This window comes from Balaenoptera borealis, assembly GCF_965194805.1.
Source record: "Balaenoptera borealis genome assembly, chromosome: 19".
In the NCBI taxonomy this organism is placed as follows: domain Eukaryota; kingdom Metazoa; phylum Chordata; class Mammalia; order Artiodactyla; family Balaenopteridae; genus Balaenoptera; species Balaenoptera borealis.
This window is the reverse complement of record NC_138878.1, coordinates 948,373-969,430: the sequence shown is the minus strand read 5'-3', so window position 1 is coordinate 969,430 and position 21,058 is coordinate 948,373. Positions and strand designations below refer to the sequence as shown.

General features: G+C 64.6%; 1 protein-coding gene across 1 annotated transcript; it reads right to left on the bottom strand.

The window, feature by feature from the left end:
- Window positions 1–792: 792 nt before the first annotated feature.
- CBFA2T3 (CBFA2/RUNX1 partner transcriptional co-repressor 3) lies at window positions 793–20,402 on the bottom strand. Its single transcript, XM_082366562.1, is given in 12 exon segments — window positions 793–1,436; window positions 2,711–2,820; window positions 2,823–2,906; window positions 3,179–3,247; window positions 3,692–3,890; window positions 4,480–4,565; window positions 7,180–7,403; window positions 8,079–8,260; window positions 12,480–12,569; window positions 12,677–12,918; window positions 17,136–17,213; window positions 20,256–20,402. Coding segments are annotated over 12 exon segments (1,785 nt in total). The 5' UTR covers window positions 20,377–20,402; the 3' UTR covers window positions 793–1,136.
- Window positions 20,403–21,058: the final 656 nt, after the last annotated feature.

Below are 21,058 nucleotides of genomic sequence, written 5' to 3'. Positions count from 1 at the left end.
AGCACTTCTTTTTCACAAATGGAAAGAATGAAATGTGATGGGAATTCACAGACGGAGTGAGGACAGACGAGGTACCCTCCCTGCACGTGTGCAGACGCACGCTGGGCGTGCCCCGGGTGCACACGCACACGGGCATGCATGCGTGGGTGCCGAGGGCCGAGCTGCCCACCCCACCCGGCCCCGGCGGAGGTGCTGCTGTCGAGTTGAAGAGAAAGAAGTCGCTTCTTGTTGGACAAAACATTTCAAACCCCAATATCCCAACCCCCCCGAACAGAATCAAAGCAAAAGACCGACATCTGAACAAGCCCAGGCGTAGAGTAAAACAGTGAAATAAATACTTTGGCAGTGACAAAAAAATTTTGGATTTTGACTTCTTGTGTTTGCTTTTTGGATTTCCTTTGGAGCAGAGGTGTGTCCGGCGTCCTTGGCTGGCTAGCTGGCAAGGTAGTTTACAGGTATGCTTCCTTTACCTTTTTTTAAAAAAACTTTTTGGATTTCTACTTAAAGCCAAACAGTTTGACATTAAAGGAAAAAAAAAAATCCTGAAACCAAAAATTACTTCTTGAGTCTGAAATTGACATCTTTCTAACCGTCCTCACTGCACCGGCCACACACCCCGGGGGTGGTTTCAGTGACACAGCGGCTCAGATCTCCGGCTATAAAAGAACAGTTTTCTTTTTCCCTTTTGAATCAGGAAGGGGGAAAAAATCCCACAGTTTTCTTTGTCCATTTCTGAGTAGCTCTTTTGCCAAACAGCCCCCCAGAATTCTTCAATGAAAATATAAGCCACCAAACAATTAGATTTTTTCATTGAAGAGAAAGTGTGTGAAAGTCATAAAGAGAGAAAAATGAGAGAGAAAGAGGGAGAGGCGGGTGTGGACGAGCCGGTCACCTCTGGCCGGCGTCCGTCCGGCTGCCTAAAGCTCGTCGGGTGGTTTCTGAGGATGCACGAAGAGGCTGAGGCGTGATCGTCAGGTAGCTGAGGAAGTTGCATTGATGCAGTCTTGTTGGTTCTGTGTTTTCTTTTGGAGAGAAGCAGTAGCAGCAGTGACTCCCAGGTCGGCTCCCAGGGCTGGGCGCGCGTCTAGCGGGCCAGGCGGGGCCGGGTGGGTGGATGGGCACCGGGTCCGGGCGGGTCAGCGGGGCGCAGCATCCAGCGGGCCGGGCGGGCCGGGGGAGCCGGGGCGGGAGGGCCCCGTGGAGCCCGCCTCGCTGGGGCTGGCGGCGGCCGGGGGCAGGCAGGGGCCCAGGCCTGGGGTGGCATCGGACTGTCCGGGCACTGGCTCAACCACTGCGGCCGAGGGGCCCTGCAGGCTCTGGCCGCACACGTGGTGGTGCTTCTCCCAGTCCTTGTGCTGGCAGAAGGAGCCGCAGTAGCGGGCCGCGTTGCAGCCGCTGCACGTCTCGCTGGCCTTGCGCCCGCAGTTCCAGCAGCTCTGGATGTGAGGGGGCATGGTCAGAGGTGGCCCGGGCTGGCCCCCCAGTTCCCCAGAGTACCCATCCTGGCTGCAGACCAGGGAAGCACACACTCCAAACACACCTGCTCAGACCCAGCCGCGACATCACCGAGCAAGAAGAGAAAAACCCCAGCTTGCGATGACCCTCTGCAGACACGGCCCCTCAGCTGGGCCATTTTGAGGGGACGGGCTCCCACAACTCCAGCCCACCCCGGACAGGTGCATGGTGGGCCACAGCCCCTTCCCTCTCTTCCGGGAAGCCCTCCTGGCCTCGCCAGGGCTCCGATACCAGAACGTGGCAGCCCTGGCGGAGTAAAGAGGTGGGCTGCTCAGCCACAGCTGCCGCGGTCCCGTCCTTCCCTACCACTGGGCCTCTGGTCCCTTTTTCTGTAACAAGCGACGACCCCAGCTGCCCACATGAGCAGAAGGTGGGCGGGGATTCCAGCGAAAGGCCAGAGGCAGCAGCCCAGGCTGTGGGGTGGGGAAGCCAAACCGCCCTGGAGAAAGGCCCAAGCGCCCATTTAGCCCCCACAGCCTCCTGCTGGCCACGCTCCGCAGGCAGGCCCCCCGCCCCACCCTTGCTGCTCCCCAGATTCCTGCCGGCTCACTCCCTCAAGGACTGCTCGGACGGACGGTACCACTAGCGGGCTTCCCTGACACCCACCGTCCTCCCTACGCACGTCCACGGCCTGAAGCACCACAGGCTGTCCTTCTGTGTCCCTGCTCCCCTTGCCTCCTCGGGGCCAGCTCAGCACAGACGAATCCAGGGGGTTTGGAGAAGTGCCCTCCCCGAGGACAGTCCCAGGATCCCTGGAGAGGGCCTCTCCCTCCTCCTGACCTCTCTGCCGTCCAAGCCCTTCTCAGACAAGGAGAGGATGCAGTGGACGCGCAGGTACCAGCACGGTGACTCTCACGCCCCACTGCTTGCCTCTGCTCTCACAGCTTAGAGGGGGCCTTGGTGTCTGCCAGCCTGCCAGCGTTCAAACAACGGCCCCACCACCTCCTAGAGAGTGACCTGGGGTGAGCCATCTACCCTCTGGAGCCCTCAGTCTCCACACCTGTACAATGGGGACACCCACAGGACCTGCCTCACCAGGCCGTGCGGGGTCAAGGGGCCCCGGGGCTGCCCAAGGTCACGTGGCTGGGAAGCACGTGACCGGGAGGCAGTAGAGTGGGGTTCCGGCCCTGGACTGTGGGGGCGGGGGCGGGGGCGGGGGCGGGGGCGGGGGCGGGGGCGGGGCGGGCGGCCCTACCTCGCTGGAGTCCTCCTGCTGGTTGACCACGGTGAGGGCGTCCTCGGAGGCCTGCCGCCGCGCCTCGGCCAGGGCCCGCTCCATCTTGGCTCGCTCCATGCTGATGAGCCGTGGGCCTTGCGCTCAGCGTCAGACACGGCTTTCTGCAGCTCTGACATTGACATGGCCTGCCGCTTCACCTCGTTCACCGCTTCCTCTGCAAAGGACGCCCCCGGCTGGTCGGCACCTGGACCGGCCCAGACGGGTCTCCCCTGCCCACCGCCCCGGGGGCGCGAATGGTCGCGCGGGAAACCTGCAAAGCCCGCCCTCTACTGTAGTGTAGAGAACCATCTCCTGGAGGGCGGGGACTGGGCCCACGCCCACATTCTGAGTCAGCAGGCCTGGGAGCGCCCGCGGGGACCCCCACGCAGACGCAGACGCAGACGGGGAGGGCGAGAGGGTCTGGGGCCCCGGGCCACCCCCACTCACCAGCCTTTCTCCAGATCTCCTCGGGCATGTAGCTGGACAGGGTCCGAGGCACGGACTCCCGGTGGACATCTGAAACACAGGAAGGCCATTATCACACACAGGACAGGGCCCACCCGACTGGGCCATGGGGGCAGGGTGTGTGATCTTGGGGGCCCCCAAGGTACCCATGGCGGAAACCCTGTTATCAGTTGCTGGTGGGGGGAGCAGGGTGATGTCAGGAAAGGAGACCCTCGGGAGCCGATGGGCTTTGGATTCGGCGGGGAGCTGGGCCGAGCCTGGCCCCTCTGCGTCTCCACGGTCATCATTCAGGAGCCTCCCAGCGCCGGGCCCCTGGCCTATCGGAACCGAGAGCTGGGCCTCCCAGCGGGTCAGGCAGTGTCTGGGCAGCAGGCGGCCCCTCTTTTCCAGGTTACACGGTGTTGGGTGTTATTTCACTGCAGGGCCGTGTGAGGGCGCTGCCGTGGCGAATGATGGCCTCGGCCCCGGTGCCCGGCGCGCGCCCACAGAGCACACCTAGCTGAGAGCCCTCAGCGCCCACGGAGCTGCCGAGGGGCCGGGCGGCGGGCGCGGGGCCCTTCTTGCTGTCCTCGGCGGCGTCACTGTAGCGCCGGATCCAGTGGTTGAGCTCCTCGCGGTCGGCCTCCTGGCAGCGGCGCAGCACGGTGAGCGACCGCCGCGTCTTCTCGGCCATGTCCATGATGCAGTTCAGGAGCTGCGGGCACGCGGGGCCGGGTGAGCCACTCGATGACGAGGACAGCCGGGACACTGTCCCACACTCCGGGCCCGGCCAGCCCGCCCGCCAGGCCTGCCCAAGGGGGCTGAAGGCTGCGGCCTGAAAACCCACCTCCACTGCCCGGAAAAACACCTGAGCAGCTGGGCGGGGCTGGGGAGGCGCCCGGGGCACCACACTAGCGGGGAGGCTTGGCCAGACCCAGGGCTGGGGCTCTCCCTGCAGCCCTCGAGGTGCGATCTGCCCCGCGAAGTAGACGGGCTAGCTCCGCTCCGGGGACCACCCTTCTCTTGGGGTCCCCTCCCCAAAAGGACGCGGGGCAGGGATGACCCTGAAAATGGTGTTAAAGGGGTCCCACCCCCGCGGCCAGGGGACCTTTCTCCAGGAGACGGTTCGCAGGGCCCTAGAAGGGAAGGTGCTGAGGGGCCGACCAGGAGCGCACGGGCGAGCCTAGACAGGCAGGCGCAGGGCCAAGGGGGCGCACACGAGCCCTGGCCCCGCAGCGCCCGCAGGTTGGGCAGAGCGCCCGGGAGTTGCTGCAACGCCCCGTGGCCCGAACCTGGACACTCACGTTGTTGAGGTGCTTCCACTCCTCCGACCACTCGCGCTCCGTGAGCCTGTGGTCAATCACTTCCTCAGGCCGGGACCCGTGCACGGCTGCGGAGGGAGCTGATGCTCAGGCCCCGCCCCCGCTCCCAGGCCCCGCCCCGCTCATCAAGCCCCGCCCCCTGCCGCAGGCCCCGCCCCCACTCACGCCCCTGCCGCAGGCCCCGCCCACGGGCTGTGTCTTCCCGTGGAGAGGTGAGGAAGAGAACCCTGGGCACTGACCGTCTGCCCACTGCCCTGGGGGCTCAGGAACGGGCCTGGCCTCTACTCATGCTTCGGAGGAAGAGAGCCGTGTCCCCATCCCGCGCTTTGGCCACCCCTCCCCCACCTCCAAATCCAGCCACTCTCTTTCTGCCCCCTGCTGCTGGCATAGTGGCCTCAGACCTCAGTCAAGGGACTTCCCCACTGCTCAGGGCCTCCTTGTGGCTGCCTGGCTTCACCCGTACTTTACTGCTTCCCCTGAGCTATCTGGACTCCTGTGCATCCTTCAAAGCACAGGTCACAGGCTCCTTCCTCCTCAGCAGCCTTGGGCTCTCAGGCTTCCTTAAGCCCCATGTATCTCTGGTTGTGTAGTAATTATAGGTGCTTCTTTGCTTATTCTCAGTCCTGCCAACAGACTGTGTCAGTCCCCAGGGCAGGGCCAGTGTGGCCTGTTCACCTCTGTATCCCCTGGGCCGAGCTCCAGCCTGGTAAGAGGAGTGATCCGGCTTATCTGCTGGGTCTCAGGTGAGCGGGTCTAAGTGTGGTCTCCTGGGAAACAGTGGGGTCGGGAAAAGCCAGAGCCCTGACACTCATTCCCCATGGGACCTGGGCCCCTTGTCTTGCCTGTGGCCTCAGTTTCCCCACCCTGCCTGCCTCCCGGAGGTGTGATAAGACTCCCGGGAGACGAGATGGAGGGGAGAGCCCTGGGTGCTGTGCTAAGGGCTTTACGGGTTCATCCCTGCCTCAACCTCCAACTGTGTGTGGGGGGGGAGGAGTTCTGCCGTTATTTCCATTTTATAGATGAGGAAACTGAGGCTGGTTACAGGGACATGTTAAAGTAAAGCAAAGCAAAGCAAGGTAAAGTAAAGCAAAGGTCAGCTGGAGCTGGGGCTGTGCCCTTAGCTGCTGGCTGGTATAGCTCCAGAGACTGAAACAATGGGGTACCCACACCCCGTAATCCGAAACAAAACAAACAACTGCTAGCTGAGAAATTCACACCAGCGGGACAGCGTCTGGCTTCCTCACAGCAGCTCCTCCTACACTTTTTGAAATACCGAATATGCTCACGCCCACTGTGACCCAGCACGGCCCATGCTTCCTGGGCTGGGGTCTACTTAGGCCTTTTTTAGCCCCCAAACCTGAAATGCCTACCCAAACTGCAGCAGAGGTGGGAGGTAGTAGCCACAGCCCGCCGTCCACCACCCTGCCCTGCTGCCCAAGGAGCTGGGGCCTGCACCAACGCCCCAACCAAAATAGTGGCTGAGATCTGCCTGACAGCTGGCGTTTATTTTTGCGTTAGCAGAAGCGGGTGGGAATTAGCACCTGCCTGACCCGGCTGCAGGGAGCCAGACGCTGTCACCTGCTGCCCGGGCCTGGGCCCGGGCCCTGGAAGCTTCCGGGGGGAGGAGGCAGGGGCAAGGCCTCTGCTGACCCTTCCTCTGGGCCCACCATCGGTGCCCTGGGCCTCTGCCTCAGGGGCAGCTGTTTCCAGGTTTCCTGCACCAAAACGCTGGGGGGGGGGGTCCCTGGGGTGGAGGCTAATCCTATTCATCCCTTTGACCCAGCACAGAGGAAGGTCAGAAGGTCAGTCGTGGTAGCTAGATGACTTTGGGCCTGTCCGTTACCCCTTTGGGCCTCAGTCTCCCCATCTGTGATGTGGGCATGCTAATACATCACACAGGTGTGTCAGAACACATCGGGGTGCTGCCTTCTAGGACCCAGCAAAACATACAATGCCAACAAGAGGACCACTGGGACCTGCCACACCGCCACCAGTAACAGCTGGGTCTTAACCCCCTCTCACCCCGTGAAGGCGGGGCTGCTCTTAGACCCAGCCAACAGGGAGGAAGCAGGCATGCAGGGCACGTGACCTGCCCAAGGGCACACCTGGGGGAGCTCGGAGGACCAGGCAGTCCTGCCCCCGGGGGGTGTCGCCCCAGCGCCCAGCCCCCCTCATCTCCTTCGTTCTTGCACGGACCACCCTCTACGGATTTGGTGTTTTGGTGTAGCAGGACCGGCCGTGTGTGCTCAGTGGTGCCTCTGCTTTCCCTCGGGGCGCCTGGGCCTTGGAGGCAGGGGCTGCAACTCCCACGACTTGGGGACCCCCCACGTGCCGGATCTCTCCCGGCTGCCAGTGCATCCCGAGCGGCTCTAGATGCCATACCTGGCCCTGCAGAGCCCCCAGGACAGGCACCTCTGCAGCCACGGCGCCCACGTGCCATGGGGAGGGGCCCTCCTGGTCCTGAGGGTGGCGGTGTCGGGCTGCCCCCCCGGGAAAGCCTGCCCTCAGGCTTCTGGGCGCAAATCCCTCCTCTGCACCCACGTCCTCAGTGTCCATTCTCCCCGGACAGACGTGGCCGGGCAGCGCCAGCGTTCACGTGCACACGGCAGCCCCGGATGCTCCACCCGCCCCCCACCTCCACTCGGCGCACGCGTGCACCCACCCCCGCAGCGCGCCGCTCACCCAGCTGCCGATGGCGCTCTCGCAGCTCCCGGGGGTCAAGGTGGCGGTAGGAGTCCCGGAAGTGGTGGGCCACGGCCATGTCCTCCAGGCGGTAGTGCGGAGGCGGCGTGGGCTGGGGCAGCCCGTTGCTGGGGCTGCAGCGCTGGGCGGGGCTCAGGGTGCACGGCCGTTTGCTGAGGTGGTCCGGGTGCAGAGGGTCACGGTCTGACCCGTTCTCTTTGGTCCTGGTCCCAAGAGCAGGCAGGGGACAGTGGTCACGGGGCCAAGATCCGTGGACAGAGGGGTGAGGGGAAGGTCGGGGCGCGGGCAGAGAGCGAGCGAGCGAGCGAGGAGGAGACAGACCGAGGTGAGCAACGGGAGAGATCAGACCCGGCCGCTAGGGGCCCGGCCCCGTGCTCCCCTCTTCCTCCTCCTCTGGGGCTCCTGGGGTGAGGTGGTCAGGAAGCCTGGGCCTCCTTGGAGAGAGTGGGGGAGGCACCCTCCCCCATCAGCAGGACAGGTACCCACACATGACCCAGCAGTGAGGGCCAGCCCAGGCACCTGGGCACCTCGGGCTGCTGGACACTCGGGGTGCACGTCCAGCACGAAGGGAATAGCCAGGGCATGCCGGCCAGGCAGTGTCTGTCCTGCCTCCGCCCCTGTCCTCCCGGGGCATCCGAGTCCTCAGGAGAACCCGCCACAGCCAGACAGGGCGGCCTCCCGGTGCTTCAGCCTGTTCAGTGGCCTTGCACTTCAGGCTGAACGTGACCAACCCAGCAGCGGCTGCCACAGAACGCGACGTGGTGTCGGCCTGCGTTCTCTCAGCCCCGGCACTGGGGCGCCCGCTAAGCCTCGGCGCCAGCGCAGCTCTCAGGAGTCAGGTAGGGAGAGAGCCGGGCCTCCACCGTCCCCCCAGGTACCTGTCAGGTGTTCTCCTCTTGCCGTTCTCGTTGACCTCCGGGAGGAGCTCCGAGGGGTCGGTGGGGGAAGAGGCGTTGGCATCCAGCAGGAGCTGCTCGTGCTGGGCCAGGTACTGGGCGGGGGTCTGCTTGGCCAGGCGGGCGCAGTGCAGGAGCTCCCGCTGCAGCAGGGGCAGGTTAGCCTGCGGGGGACGGGGAGGGGCTTGGACTGGCTGCCGACTGAGGTCAGGGCGCCAGGTGCTTGGAGGTGAGGCAGGGATGCCAACGGCCAGCCTTGCTGTGTGACTTTGGGCAAGCTGCACGACCGCTCTGGGCCTCGAGTTCCTCTGCTACAGCCTGGGGATGAGGGCGGGACCATGCCCCTCAGAAGACCCAGTGGTTTGGGGTTTTTCCCCTTCACCAAGCTCCCTCCTGCGTTGGCATCTGGAGAAACCGAGGAGGGGTCCTCACCAGGACCCGCTGCCTGCGCCTGAGGAAACAGGCCCCAGACGACCGCCCGCACGGAGGAGACTGAGGCTCAGGGGGGCGGGGCAGCCCTGCACACAGCTCACCGCAGGGGACGAGCAGGACCCCAGCACACCTGCCACAGACCCCAACGTGTGCCGGCTGGTCCTGCCTGCCCACTTTCTGCGGGTTCCCAGCCCAGCCTTGAATAAAGGCATCAGTGTACCCACACCACTCTGGGCCGTCACGCGTGCCACCTCCCGGGGTCGGACACGACCACTGGGTTCCACGTTTGTGGGTAAGGATACCACAGCACAGGGAGCAGAATGGCACGTGGGGGTGGGCACAGGATTCGAACGCAGATCCTGCCTGTGACCACCGTGCGTAACTGCTGTGCCCTCCTGCCTCCGCCCTGCTCTAGGCCTCCCAGCGAGCACAGCAGGGCCCCGGGGGCTCGGCAGTCTCCCCAGAGCCACCGTGGGGGGATGCCGGCTGGATGGGGGCCCGGCAGCAGGCCGCTTGGGAGGGCCAGAGTTCTAAGTATTTGTAAATAAATGCAATTCCCCAACTTTCTCATGGTGTTTCCAAGCCACCTCAGCAGCCTCTCCCGCCTCTGCACCACCAGCCCCCACTAGCGCATCCACCCGGACCCGATCAAGCAGCCAATGCGTTTTTGTCAAGCAGTGCCGGCTGCCAGGCCTGTTTTTTTTCTACTTGGATAGCTGAACAGGGGCCAGCCCGCCATCTGTCGAACACGTTAGGAGCATGAGCTGGGAAAGGAGGTCCCGGGAGGTCCGAGGACGCCAAACATCCTCCCTCCCCCTCGCCAGCCCCTCCTCTCCCGGTGCAGCAGGGCGGGGGACAGCACGGGCACTGGCTGGTTGCTGTTAGGGCCATGGAAACATCTGGATTCCTGGCCGGCTGGGCCCAGCTGGGAGCCGGGGCCACGGGTGGAGGGCTGGCTGGGCGGGGCGGCATCTCCCAGCTTCCGGAAAGCCCCACCACTCAGCCACGCACAGCGTCAGGCTCAGGAGAGGGTGCAGGGGACCTGGGGCCTTTGGCCGGGGGAATGGGGACCAGGGCCCAGAAGAAATGCATAGAGACTATGGGGGGCAGTGGTCCTCTCCTTCCTGGGCAGCAGTCCCAGTTCTGTCTCCAGGGCCTGGGAGGCCTTGCCGCTGAGATGCTGGACGGACCGAGCTGGTGAATCCCAGCTCTGCCACCTGAAAGAAGGTTCCATGCTGTCCTCTCCACAGACGGGAACTCCGGCCAGAGGGAAATCAGTGTTTCCAAAAACACCCGCAGTCACGGTGTTACTGGAGCAGGTGTCTCCCATTCGGTGAGGGTTCATGACATTTCCACTGCTTTCCCGAGGACCTCCTCCACTGCCCCACACTCCACTGCAGGCCCTGTGTCTGCCCACCGTGGCTGTGCTGTGTGACCGTGGGCAAGTCACTTAACTTCTCTGACTTCTGCCTCACCTGCAGCTGGAGCTGCAAGAAGCTCTGGCTCCTCCCATCCTGGGTGTGAAGCTCCCACGAGCTTCTCATGAGTTAACTCTCCCAGTCCCACCTGAGGTGGTGGGCTGTCACACCCCAGGGACCCGGGAGGGGACTGGGAAGTGGGAGTTTCAGTTGCCCAAGGGCAGAGCTGGGTTTGAGCCGGCTGGGCTGGCCGCTGCTCCCGCCTCTGCTATAGGAGATGGCGCCAAGGGCCACCACGTGGGTGCACCGCGGTTGGGCCTGGGAGACCGTCAATCCCCAGGAAGGCGCTGCCCCCGCCGCTCCCAGGTCACAGGTGGGGAAACCGAGGCCGCCCAGCAGGCCGGCACGCCCCCCCAGGCTCCCTGCGGCACTCTGCGTGCTCAAGAGGCCAGGGTCCCACAGTGAGTGGGGGGGCAGGGGCGGGGCACTCCCCAGGCAGGGCCGCGGCGACAGGACTGGCCACGCCCAGGAGCCCCACCGTCAGGCAGACGAATGGACTCTGTCCCCGACAGCCCGCCGGCCCAGGGCCCTCACCCAGCTGCCCCATCACCAGGAGAGCAATCGGGGCGCCACAGCTCTGAGAGCCCCGTGACAGCGCTGTGGGCAGGGGGCACACCGAGGCAGGCACTGCCAGGCCGGCGCGTCCTGTCTGGCGCCTCACTGGGGTGTGCCTGGGAGGGTGCTGGGATGCCAGGGCGAGTGGGCCTGGCCGGGGCGGGCGCGGGGATGCGGAGTGTTTTCCCTGCTCCTGCCCCTCTGATAAACAAGGGCAGCTGACACGGGCGGGTGGGACATCTGCTGTAAATATCTAATCTGACAGAATAGCAGGCACTGCGTCCCCCACGATGGGGAGCGTGGAGTCAGCAGTAAGTTGAAAGCAGGGAGGAGCGGGAAGGGCTCCTGATGAATTGCAAATGACTGCCAGATGGGCGAACCCTCAGCCCAGCTCAGAGTGAGCTCAGCGGGGTGTGGGCGGGAAGGCGGGAGGAGGGAGCGGATGTGGGGTCCCCTTGGAACGAGGTGCGGGCCTGGGGCACACCCCGGGCAGGCTGGGAGGCTTGGAGCTGGAGGGATCCGGGTTCCAGCCTTGCTCCACCCCTCCACCAGAGGGGACCTCGGGGCCTCAGTTTCCCCGCCTGTTAACCGGGAACAGTGGCAGTGTCTGTGCCACCCCCCCTCCCGCCCCGAGGGCTGCTGGGGGCTCAGCAGGGGCAGCTGCAAAGGACGTCGTCTGCAGAACACTTGAAATCCCCAGATGACGACGCGCAGTGTCCGTCGAGCACGTCCCAAAGTCTTTACCTGCGTCTCTCCCCACAACCTTCCCAATAGCCTGAGAATGGCTCCCACTTCACAGCTGCAGAAACCGAGGCACAGAGGGGCGAACTAGCTTGGCCCAGGACAGCGGGGGCTAAGCGGCAGGGTCAGGGCTCGCATCGGGGCACGTCTGGTCTGGCCTGTCTTCAAGACCCTCTGAAAGGCAGGCCCCACCAGGGTGCAGCTGTGCAGGCGAGCATGGCCCACGGCTGGGAGCACCACCTGGGCCTGGGAAACGAGAGCCCGCCAGGCGCTGCAGGGCGGGCATCTCCCAAGCGAGCTCTGTGGAACCTGACCTGAGGAGATGCGCGCCAGCGGGGGCACCCGGGGTCAAATACATTCGGGAAGCGTTTCATCTCCACCCCCTCTGGGAGATGTGCGACCCTCATAGGGGAGTGAAGGCCCTGGGAAGTACTGCAGGGGAGACATGGGTCTAACGCTTGTCCCGGTTTTGTGCACACACGTTGCCCAGCACCTTGTTAAGATGCAGATTCTGACTCAGTGGGTCTGGGCTGGGGCCCGGGAACCTGCATTGCTCACACACCCTGGTGTTGCTGCCGCCCATCCAACACCAACTACCGAAGAGGCCCTTGTCCACTGTTGATCTTCCGTGATGACCACACGGCTGCCTTCCAACTGACACCCACTCACCCATCTGTCTGCTCACCCACATGACCACCGTCTGTCCACTGTCCCTCTCCCCTCACTCCGTTCCAGGTACACGGCCACCTCGCTGCTCCTCAAACACAGCAGGCACACCCCTGCCTCAGGGCCTTTGCATGTGCCGTCCCCGCTGCCTGGCTCTGTTCCCCGCTCTCCTCCCTCGCCCTCCTCCCCCCTCATCAGAATGCACCCACTCTGCAGCTCCAGAGTCTACTGGCACATAGCAGGTGCTCAAAAAACAGCTGTCGAGCGGCTGAGTGTATTGGCCACTAATAACAGGGTTGAGCCTGGGAGCTCGGTCTCAGAGCACAGGGTTGGGTGGCTGACTAGTCCGGCCTGGCAGCGAGCTTGCAGGAGTCGGCCGCGACGGGTCAGCCCTGTTCCCCCCGGGGGACAGGGGTGTCAGAGTCTCGAGAACAGTGGCTGATCTGAGCTGGCAGAGAAAAGACTCGGGGCTCCTGCGGCCCCAGCGCAGGGGAAGTGGGTTTGTCCCTACCTTCAGGAAGGGGATGACGAACGGCCGCAGCGGGAAGTTGGTGGCCTCCTGGAGCTTGGAATGGAACTCCTCGATGGTCAGGGTGGAGTTCTGCGGTGGGGAGGGGGGGAGAAAACACCTCGCTTCAGCCCGGGGAGAGGAGGGCAGAGCCCGAGGGCTGGCCCGGCCCGGGGTCACCGCGCCCCCACCCGACTCACCACGAGCCCCAGCACCAGCGTGCGCACGCGCTCCCCGATCTCCGGGGAGATGTCGCTGCCGAACTGCTGCAGGGTGGCCAGGAAGCGCTTGAGCTTGCTGAGCTGCCGCGCCCCGCAGGCCGGGGGCAGCTGCTGTGTGGCCAGAGAGGCGGTGCACGAGGTGGCTGGGCCATTGCTGAAGCCGCTGGGCGTGGACGGGGTGCCGCTGACGGCCGTGGGCGAGGGGCTGCTGCCGTTCATCACTGCGCGGGGAGAGGCGGGGTGAGGACGCGGCAGGGCAGCCGGGCCCCACGGACACCCTTTACAGACGCACAAACCGGGGCCCCGGCAGGGTGGGGCAGCGAGTACGGATGGGATCCAGGTGTGGCCCGGGCTCAGCGGCCCTGCGGCTTTGCTCTGGGCCACACAGTCGGGCCCTCCACACCCGGGGGACGCCACGGCCCCACGCTGCCTGGCAGACGCGCATCTCCTGTGAGCAGGTAGAGGGGCTTCCCCACAACCGGGATCTGCGGGCCCACCCTCCTCTTCCAGGGAGAGGTCTCTCATCCCCCCAAAAGGGCAGTGGCCACCCACCCCCCACCACGGCCCCAAGCCACGCCCCAGTGCCTACGCAGGTGCCATCGCCCGCCTGAGGGCCCCCGTGCCAGGCTGACGGGGCTCAAGGTGGGGCAGGGGAGCCTGGACCCCCGGGACAAGCGGGGTTGGATGCTGGCAGCGGGGACACTGGGGCTGCTGCACGGGTGGACGTGTGCGCACACGGGCCCCAGCTGCGTGCGGAGGACAGGTAGGTGACCTGAGGGGCCTGCAATGAGCTCATGCAGGGGCCCCGGGAGCAGCAGTGTGGGTCCCTGTGGTGACAGACACTGGAACTGCTGTGAAGTGGTCCAAGGGCAGGACCGTAATCAGCTGAGTCTGCCCCCAGGGCCGGGGAGCCCTCCAGAGCCCGACCACCTGCACCACACTGCCCGGCACCAGGGCCTGCACAGAGGTCAGAGGTCGTGGGCTCCCAGGGCCCCTGGTGATGGTGGAGGGGGTCTGGACACGGGACGGTGGACTGGACGCCTCTGGGGGTCCCAAGGCGCAGCCCACAGACTCCGCGGCCGACCTGCGGCCGCTCACGCCTCCGCAGGCTGCACGGGACCTGCTCCTTCACACTCCTGTTCGCACACCCGACTCCGGCTCCTGCACATGTGTGTGCTCCCTACACGACCGTCCCAGAGCCCAGCCCCTCGCCCACGCCCTTCATTCCCCGCGCCTTCCCTCCCTCAGCAGCCTTGCACGCACCTCACGCAACATGCCAAACACACGTGCACTCATGCTTGCATACACGTGTATACGTGCATGCAGATACATAAATGTGCACACACGTGCACGCACCTCACACGCGTGCTTGCACACAGGCCTATATGCACTGCATGCATGCACACACGTATGTGCACACGGACCCAGTGCACACCCTACGCGCACAAAGACCTATGTACACACTCACACGTGCACACACACGCCCACAAGCACACCCCACATGCACACACGGGCACGATGCAGTGTAGCCCCACTGCGCACCCATGTGCACACCCACACAGCACACATAGACGTGCACACTAGCACACACACACGTGCAGGCACACTTCTCACTCACTCAACTGTGGTCCCCGAGGCCCGTGCCCTGGCCCTCCCGCCTTGTCTGGCTGGGTCTGTGCAGAGGCTGTGCGCTCACGCCTCGCCGGGCTAGGGATCTGGGGATGCAGGACAGCTCAGAGCTGCTGCTTCCTCAGGGCCGGGTTTCTCCAGGGCTCCAGCATCTGCCGGGGCCCGCGTGTGTGGAGACGGGGGAGCAGGAGCCCCTTTCTCCGGGGTGGGGATGCTGCTGGGCTCGGCTCTGGGAAGCGGCCCCTTCTGAACAGCCACAGCACGGACGGCAGGCGTGTCGCTCTGCCCCTCCAGACCACGCCAGCCCGGCTATCCTGACCTGGCTCTGGGGGGTGACCTCTGCCGCCTTGGCCTCGCCCAGCCTGCAAGGGCGGGAGCACGTGAGGTGGCCGCATGCCCGTCCCTCCTCCCTGGGCCTCGGCTCTCCCAGGGCTTGGTTCTCCAGGTCCCGGCTGCCGGCTCCACCCGCCCCTGCAGGCCTGGGGGATGCAGCTCCTGCTCCAGCCCTAGGCCTGCGCCATAACCCTGGGAGCTGGAACTGGCCCACCCCCGTTAACCCCGAGCCTGCTATCTGGTCGGCTCTGCTTGCACCTTCAGCTTCCATGACCCGCCTGCCGGCGACACCTGCGAACGCTCCCCCCCCCGCCCCGAGCTGTGGGCCAGGGACGGCCACCTAAGCCGCAGGCGACGGGCCTCGCAGACCCCGAACAGCGCACACGGTGCTCAAGGTCGCCTCCCGTCCCCCGTTGCCCCGGCACTCCGCAGACCCTCAGAGGCAGACTAACGTGGCCCAGGCCTTGCGGGCGCAAGACAAGCACCCTGGTTGGGAGTGGACGTCCTGGACCAGCTCACACGTGCCGTGCAGGTGAGACGCGGGCCTGGCCTCCGCTTCCTCATCAGCAAGCCGCCCTCGGGCCAGACCAGAGGCGGGGCTTCTGGGCCCGGAGGGCCGGCTGCTCCCCTTGCAGGACCCAGCGCATCCTTCTCCCACCGGAAGGCGCCGGAAACGCCTGACCTGATTGCTTTTACGTGTTGGGTGATGGCTCATCAATAACCGGCCCCACGTAACAGAAGTTTGGAAAGCACTGGTTGAAAGCCAGCGTTGGCGCCAAAACAGACGTGCTGCCTCTGTGTCCCGAGAGGGGGCGGGCTGCAGGCGTGGCGCCCTGCTCCGCTCCCGGGGCCCGTGCCCTTCACTCGGCCCTTGGTGCCGCTTCTCCCTCCCTGGAGACACAGTGCAGGTTGAAACCTGTTTGCCCCCCTGGTCTGGGCGACCTTAGGAGCTCCTTCCAGGACCCATAGGTGACACTCCGGCTCGGGGGTAATCCTGCAGGACAGTCGCTCCGGGGACTTCCTCTCGCTCTGGGATGGAAGGAGCTCCAGACACAGAACACGAAGGGCCCTGTCCCTCACCCTCTCCGAGGTGTGTTCAGGGGACCCTTGGACCAGAAGACCCTGCTGTTGTGCTAATTTTCTCTGTCATTGTGGAGCTCCAGCTGACCCCTCGGTGGATGCCGACACACACACACACACACACACACACACACACCCTGGTCGAGACTGATGACAGCCGCTGGCGGTCACCCCAGCCAGGCCGGGAGGTGGCCTGCTGCATGGGGACCTCACCGCAGCGGGGGCTTCTGGTCACTCACGGCAGAGCTGGGCCGTCGCTCGGGGTCTGGATCTTCAGGGGCTTCGAAGACGGGCGGCTATCCATGCCTCCTGGGACCCCGCCCGCCAGCCCCTGGCCTGGCCTCCCTGTGGCGCCCTTACCCGCTTGCCCTCGGCGCCCGGTCCTCCCGGCGGCCGGCCTGCCCTCGCTCGCTGCACTCCCTCCCGGGCTGCCGGGCGGTCTCAGCAGCTTGCTAAAGAGACGCCGAAAATAACCCTCGGCCACAAGTGCTTTCGTTCCCACAACAGGTGTGTTACTAAGATAGACCACACGTGTCCCGGCCGAGGTTTGGGGGCACAGCGCAGCACCCCACGGCTCCCCCAGTCCCGGGGCCTGGGCCGGGGGGGCTAGGACGAGGCACCGAAAACAGCCCCTCCCGCCAGCCCCCCTCCCGGCCTTGGTGCCGGGAATCACCATCCTCCTGTCCACACAAAGCTCACAGGCCTCACAGCACCGCAGCCCCGTGGACACGCCAGGCCCTAGATGATGCCACACCTGGGCTTACATCGGGCCGGTCCAGATGGGCGAGCCCGCTGCACTTGCTGGCTGACACACACTGCCAGCATCGCCCGATGAGAGCCTCGCCTGAGGGCATCAGCTGCGGCTTGGGCACTTGGACGGGAATGACCACTAGTGACCAACATCCGCTGAGCACCCCGCGTGGGCCAGACTTCACGCTGACGTGACCCAGGGCTCCGTGTGATCACCCTTGGCACTGGCTCCATAACTTTCTTTCTACAGGTGGTGGTCCCTGCCTGTTGGACATTGTGCCTGGAAGGGTAAGAATGGGGTCTGCCCCAGGCTGGGGTCCGCCCTTGAGAAGGGCTGCGGACTGGCCACTGACACTTGACCTTCTTGCAACTCTGGGACCTGCCCGATTCGCCCAGTTTTGCGTTGAGGAAAAGGAAGCTGAGCGAGGCCATCCTCCTGCCCGAGGTCACAGAGCGTGTGAGCGGCAGGGCTGGGTGTGAACTCAGTCTGTGACTTGGGGATCCCGGCTGCTCTGCTCTCCTGGGTCTGTCCCCTGGGCCCCGTCCCCTAAGAGAGGCTTAGCCCGGCAGATGCAGAGGTGCAGGCAGAGCAGTGGGCACCGGGTGAGGACCCCCCGGAGGCCGTGGTTTTTGTTATTTTACTTACAAAGACAGACCATAGACCATTTTAAGCAGCCATGAAAACGGCCGTGGGGCAGAGACATCGCAGGCCCGTCCTCTCGATCTGTAAGCAAAATAAGAAAAACACGCTGTGAGGAAGGAGGCCGGGCACCGGACTCTGCCCTGGGGGGGTGTCTACAGTCGGCCCCTCCCCTGCCTCTCGACAGCGTTTTGGGGATTGGGACTCTGTCACCACCTTGGGCCAGTCCACAACCTTCTCTGGGCCTCGGCTTCCTTCTCTGTAAAATGGGCTGGATCAGGGGATCTCTTAGGGCCATTTCTGGTGGGAACTTCTGGGGCTCCACAAGAATTTTGGCACCTCCCTGGATATGGGTGGGACACCCTGGCTCTTAAACAGCTGTGTTTCTGGAAGGCGCCTGGTGACCCCACTCGGCACCATCCTCAGGGACCCGGAGCCCAGGTGATGGGCTTGAGGTTGACAGACAAACCAATGGTGGTTCCGAAACGAAGCCCAGGTCTGAGCTGCCGTGAAGGGCAGAAGCACCAAAGAGGAAGAGAGATTTGATTCGTCTGAGCTGGAGTTAGTGGGCAAAAGCCACAAGGAGACAAGCTGTACCACTGTAAACAGAGACTGAGCCCCCGTCACAGGGGGTAATCAAGGGCAGGATGGAGTGCTTAGCCCCTTAAGGGTCCTCCCAGATGCCGAGTAGCTCCTTACATCCCTCCCCAGAGTTCTCTCAGCCCTCTGCCCCCCTCCCGAGCCACACCACAGCTCCAACTCTAAAATGAATTCGTGCCCAGGGCAGTCACCAGGCAAGAAGAACCACAGCCCTCAAGCCATGGCTCAAGGTCAGTCTCTGGTCAGCTTGGCTCGCAGGCCGGTCCTGGGGAATCTGGGGAGGTTCTTGGCAGGAATCCACAGGGAACACAGAGGCTCCGTCTACTCTGGCTGTTATCAGCCAGGTGCACAGATGCAGTTAAGCACCCTGCTTTCAGGGAATTCGTGGGTTAGGGAGCAAATCTGAGGCCACCTTGGAGGCAGCCTGACACTTAAGACAAAAGCCCCCAGCAGCCAGATAGCACTAGGCGTCAGCTTAGCAAAGAAAGACCCTCTTGTCTCTCATAACCTCCATGCTCTAAACGGAGCCGGGACCCCAACGAGAGGGGACGGACCCTGAGCCACACGCAGGCTGCCACCCGCACGTCTGTTCGCATGCCTCGTGAAGGCGAGCTGGTGGTGTCAGCTGACCCCGGCCCAGTCCGCAGCCTGGAACATCTGGTTCCCAGACCAGCACTTTCTGGAACACGGGCTCCTGGACCGGGAAGAAAAGCAGGCCAGGGAGTCGCGCCCACGAGGGTCGGGGTCCCCGGGTCAGAGCCCTCGACCAGACCCTCAGATGGTCGGCTGGTCTCTCCTGCTTGGAACCGGACAACAGTTGCGGGGCGGGTCCTCTTCCCAGGGGGAGCTGCTGTCGCCCCGTCAGGAAGAATTCCCTTTCCCGCCTGGGCTGAGCGTACGCGGCTGGAGCCTCCCCTCCCCACCCACGAGGCCGCACGGGGCGGCAACGGTCGGTGGACGGAGACAGACCGGTCTGCGGCTCAGCCCGAGGTGAGGACTGACTCTTCTGGAAAAGAGGGAGGGGTGACTGGCCGGCCACAGTCCCCGGGCGAGAAGAGTGAATGAGACAAAGCGCGGCCACCTCTGGCCACTCCCGTGCGGCCAGCGCAGGCTGCGCGCCCAGGATGGCGGAGGGCAGGGCCCCGCTGCTCTGGGTCCCATCCCGGGGCAGGAGGCAGGGCCGGGCCCACCCCAGTCTCCGTCACACGTGGGGACCCTCACTCAGGCCGACCCCGGGGGGACAGAAGCTGGAACATTCTGTGCCAAGCGATGTGTGGGGAGGGGTACTTGGCCATTAAGCTCCTGCTGTGCAGGGGTCGCCCTGCTTTCCAGCGGCTGCGCCCGGGAGCAGGTGGTGTTGCCCTATCTACCAACAGAGACCAGCTCACAGCCAACATCCTACAACAAGGGGCCCAGCCCGACCTCCTTCTCCAGGTGGGGGCCGCTGCCTGGCCTCGGGAGGGCAGAACCAGTACCCTTCACACCCAGGAATAAAAGGAGCAGGCCAGGCCCTGTGGCCCACCCTGGGCTCTGGGCAGAGCCAAGGACCCTGGGTGGGCGGAGTGGAGCCCGATGAACCCGCTGGGAACCAGGGGCCACCAGGCCAAGGCATTTGAGGCTCCTGCCCCAGAAACGGGCTTCATTTGGGTTTCAAAGCCTGGGGAAGGGTCCCCTGGTGTGGGGCTTTCTGGCTTCTGAACATGTGGGTGGGGGAGGCACGTGGATTGCCCGCCAGAAACACCTAGGACACACGGCTGAGCCCCTGGTCGAGGGAACAGGGAACACTGTCCCCCACACCAGCCCAAGCCGGGGGTCTCCTTCCCAACTGCTCTGACTCAAAGGACTGGGGCTCAGGTGGTGGCTGTGAATTCCGAAGCCCACCCAGACCCTCTGTGTGTGCCGAGATGCTCAACCCAAGGCCCAGGGCCAGCGAGATACCACCTGGGGGTCAGGTCTGCCCACCACGTTGTCAGAGGGCCCCCTGACCCCAACTCCTGGCCCACCCACACACCCGGCTCAGGCCTGGCCGCAGAGCTCCTTCAAGGCCAGAGCTGCCTCCGATGGGCCCTCCAGGGCGTGCAGGCCCAATAGGATTCACCCACATGCAAGTGACCTGCTGTGTGACCATGGGGAAGCCCCCCATCCCTCTCTGAGCTCCAGTATAACAGCTAACCTTGATGGAATGCTCACCGTGTGCCCACCATGCTATGAACTTCTATTAACTCACTCGCCCTCACAGCAGCTCCGTGAGGCAGGGGCCATGACCAGCCTGGCTTTACAGATGAGGAACACCAGGCCCAGAGAGGTTAAGAAGTTTGCCCAAAGCCACACAGCTACCAAGCAGAAGAGCTGGGATCCAAACCTCAAAGCTTGGGCCCTGACCCATGATGAGATCCTCCCTCTTAAAGGCCCAACAGGGGCGTTTACAGGTCCAGGGTGTAAGCTTGGACCTTCACGGGCTCAAGGGACCCCCAGAGTTGCCTCTCCCCGCTGCGCCCCTCGGGGCCCGGCCCTGGGGTTACTCACTTGTGTGGGGCGTGAAGGAGGGGTGTCGTGTGGCCCCCTGGGACGCGGCAGGCGGCGGGGGCGGCATGCTGGGGGGCGTGGCCCGGGGCTGCGTCTTCACCTCGGCTGGAGAGCCAGGCATCGCGGAGGCCTTCTCCTTCCTGTCCGCTGTGGGCGCCATGGCCACCGGGGTGGGGGAAAGGAGAGAGAGACAGAGAGACAGAGCACGGGTGAAGCAGGCCGAGGGGCACAGGGGTCGGCGCCGCCCAGCCCCACCTGGTTCCCGGCTAAGGCCCCCAGCAGCTGGACGTGGGCCTATGTTGCTGGGGGCCCAGGTGGGCGAGTCCCAGGTGGCCCCCAGGTGGCTTCTGGCTCTGCCTACAGAGCCCGTCCCAGGCCCCAGCCTGCCCCAGATAAGCCCCAGGTGTGCTCACAGGTGGCTGACATCCCACCCACCTAGGACCAGAGAGCAGGCTTGGGTCAGCCCATTTCATGTGGGCTGGAGGGTGTAGCTTTCAGAACTCTGGCCAGCCAGAACCGGGCTGGAGTTCTCACTGTGGGAGTGGCCCTGGGGGAGCCTGGATTGCCTCTCCTGAAGACCGGGGAGTCGGGCGGCATCCCCCAAGCCTGCGGTACCCCACTCCGCTTGCATCAGCCCCTCCTAGAGGGCATGCGCAGACAGCCTCGCCACCCGCATTTCTGAACTCAGCAGGTCCGGAGTGGGCCTGAGACTCTGCACTTGTAACAGGCTGCCAGGGAGGCCCCCGGGGCGGCAGCTGCCCAGGTGTTCTTTGCAGGTGGAGGGGGGTGAGCCTCTGGGCCTC